This window comes from Cystoisospora suis, assembly GCF_002600585.1.
Source record: "Cystoisospora suis strain Wien I chromosome Unknown contig_6574, whole genome shotgun sequence".
NCBI lineage: Eukaryota > Apicomplexa > Conoidasida > Eucoccidiorida > Sarcocystidae > Cystoisospora > Cystoisospora suis.
In genome coordinates, this window is record NW_027159361.1 from 1,104 (window position 1) to 3,476 (window position 2,373).

The window sequence follows — 2,373 nt, forward strand, 5'->3', positions numbered from 1 at the left end:
GATCGATAGAATAAAGATAGATAGATAGATTAAAGATAGATAGATTAAAGATAGATTAAAGATAGGAGCTACTGTTTTCTTTCTATGCGAAAGGGGTGAGTGTCGAGGGAGGCAAGAGGGTGATACGTAGGGGGGCTGAATGGAAAGGATGTGGACTACAGGTGGCTTATCAGAAGAAAGCGATTCATATGGATGGATGAATGAATAGCAAGATAGATGGGGAGTCAGAAGGGACTTCGGTCTTGACGATGCAAAGTGCATGGGATAAGACATGGCTATTGCCTCCTCCTCTTCATTCCCTCTGACAGAGAGATAAAAATGTCTAGAAAAGAAGAAAGAGAAGAAGACATGTTGAACGTATACATATATATATATATAATAGAGGAAGGACATATAATGAGTTCTCTCTCTATAGCCGTATCTATGTATGCATAGGTGTTTGACTATTTTTATATCTGGGGAAATGCATGTACAGACGCAGGGCAAGGCAAGAATCTCAAAGTCTATCCTCGAGCCTTGGAACTTTTCTACACACTGTACATACACCCCACTCCTACCACTACGCCTCACATGTAAACGGATCAAGACCACACTACTCATACATACCTCTCTACTCTAGAAAACAGAGTGTATATATATATATCTCCCTCTCTATATATATGTATGCATATAGATATAGATTATATAGTTGAATCTTCTTCTTGTTGTCTCAGCCATCGAGAGCTCTTCCATGTTTCTCGATGAGCTGTACGTCTAGACTTGAGATAGATCTTTCCTGCTGCCCCCTTTTCATTTGGAAGGAGGAAGAAGCGTCGAACCGAGATGGGGTGTACTTACAGTCCAAAGAGCTAAAGCTCCACCTTTATCGAGGGCTAAGAGAGGGCTAGGGAGACCGGCAAGACACTCTAAAAGAAGATCGAAATCCGATGCTCTTCGACGATGATAGCGAAGCAGACAAAGAGACTGAAGGGCCTCTAGAATAACCCCATGAGGTAACGCTTCAAGTAAAGAATAGCCGTGCGGACGGCGACGTCTTCTATCCAGAAGGCATGCAAAGATCTATACAATGAAACAGATGAACGGAGAGAAACAGAAAGAAGATCAAAGAGGGTTGAAATAGATTCAAGATAGAGAGATAGGTAGATATAGATTGAAGATAGATAGGCAGAACAGGAAGAAAGAGGGTGGCAAAGCCATGCCTGCACTCCATATATCCCTCTCTCTAAACCTCTCAATAAGTATATGTATCCCCCACACGCACCTCCATATATATATAAATATAGATCTACAAAGCTGCTCCCTCAAACAGGATTCTACATGCAGATATACATGGAGATAGGTAGATCTGTAGAAACAGGTATAGTGATTGATCTCTCTCTATCTATACATATATATATAGATAGATATGTTACGTATACATATCCTAAATGAGAGATGAACCTTTTCCATGGTAAGTGAAGGTCGATTAAGACATGCAAGATGTTGTGCGTTTGAGTTTTATGAGAGGTTTACGAAGACGAGAAAGACCTTTCTACCCAAGAGAGAGATTCTTTCCTGAGAGAGTCAGCAAGGTGATAAGATGATCTATTCCCTCATAAAGCATGAACCGCACTCCTTCCCATTTATACACAGGGAGTGACAGACTACTACTATAGCTATCTATCCTATCCTATCATTCTTCTTCCTCTTCTTATCCTTCTGTGTATCATGGTACCGACTACGTGATCTAGAGATCCCCCCAAGTGAAACAACGACGAGTGGTACAGTCTTCCTTTCATTCAAGACAATGTTAACGTCCGTCTTTCTCTCTTTCTTTCTTTTTCTCTCTCCCCCTTTCTTTCTATCTTTCACGGACCATATCTGCAAGAGGATAGAGCGATTGCATCTCTCCTGTAAGTTGAAGTGAATGGCGTAAGACAAGCACAGCCCCTCTAACCCAAGGGAGAAGAAAGCTTCTCTCTATACGGCGCGCTACTATACTCTCGGGAACCCCGAAGGAAGGCATAGGATTGCTTCCTAGCCTAGGGTGGATTAGGGAAAGACTTGCAGAGACACCCGAAAAGGAGACGACAGATGAAGAAGATGAAGAGAAAGACGTAGAAGAAGAAAGAGATGACGACAAAGAAGAAGAAGAAGAAAGATTCCTGAGATCAGTAGAAGAAGAAGAGAAAGGAGAGAAGGATGGGGGTGGTGAGGGATAGGCTGGCGGTCGAGGTGAGGCTGCATGCGAATGTTGACGCTGTGACTCGAGGAGCATCTCAGTAAAGAGAGGCTGAGAATTCAAGACGTAAAAGTCAGAGAGAAGCCTCCATGGCTCTAAACGAAAGTGTCACGCACAAGAGAAAGACAAACAGACAGAAAGAAAGAAAGAAA

At 42.4% G+C, this 2,373-nt stretch overlaps 1 protein-coding gene across 1 annotated transcript in view; it reads right to left on the bottom strand.

Moving 5' to 3' along the window:
- CSUI_010030 (uncharacterized protein) overlaps positions 1-2,316 on the bottom strand; it is a 2,906-nt gene extending 590 nt beyond the window's left edge. Inside the window, exons 1-2 of the mRNA XM_068070137.1 lie at positions 1,856-2,316; positions 838-1,059 (exon numbers count right to left, since the gene is read on the bottom strand). Of these exons, the coding sequence (XP_067917887.1) occupies positions 838-1,059; positions 1,856-2,257 (624 nt within the window). The 5' untranslated portion in view covers positions 2,258-2,316. The remainder of the gene's footprint in view (positions 1-837; positions 1,060-1,855) is intronic.
- Between the last annotated feature and the right edge of the window lie 57 nt (positions 2,317-2,373).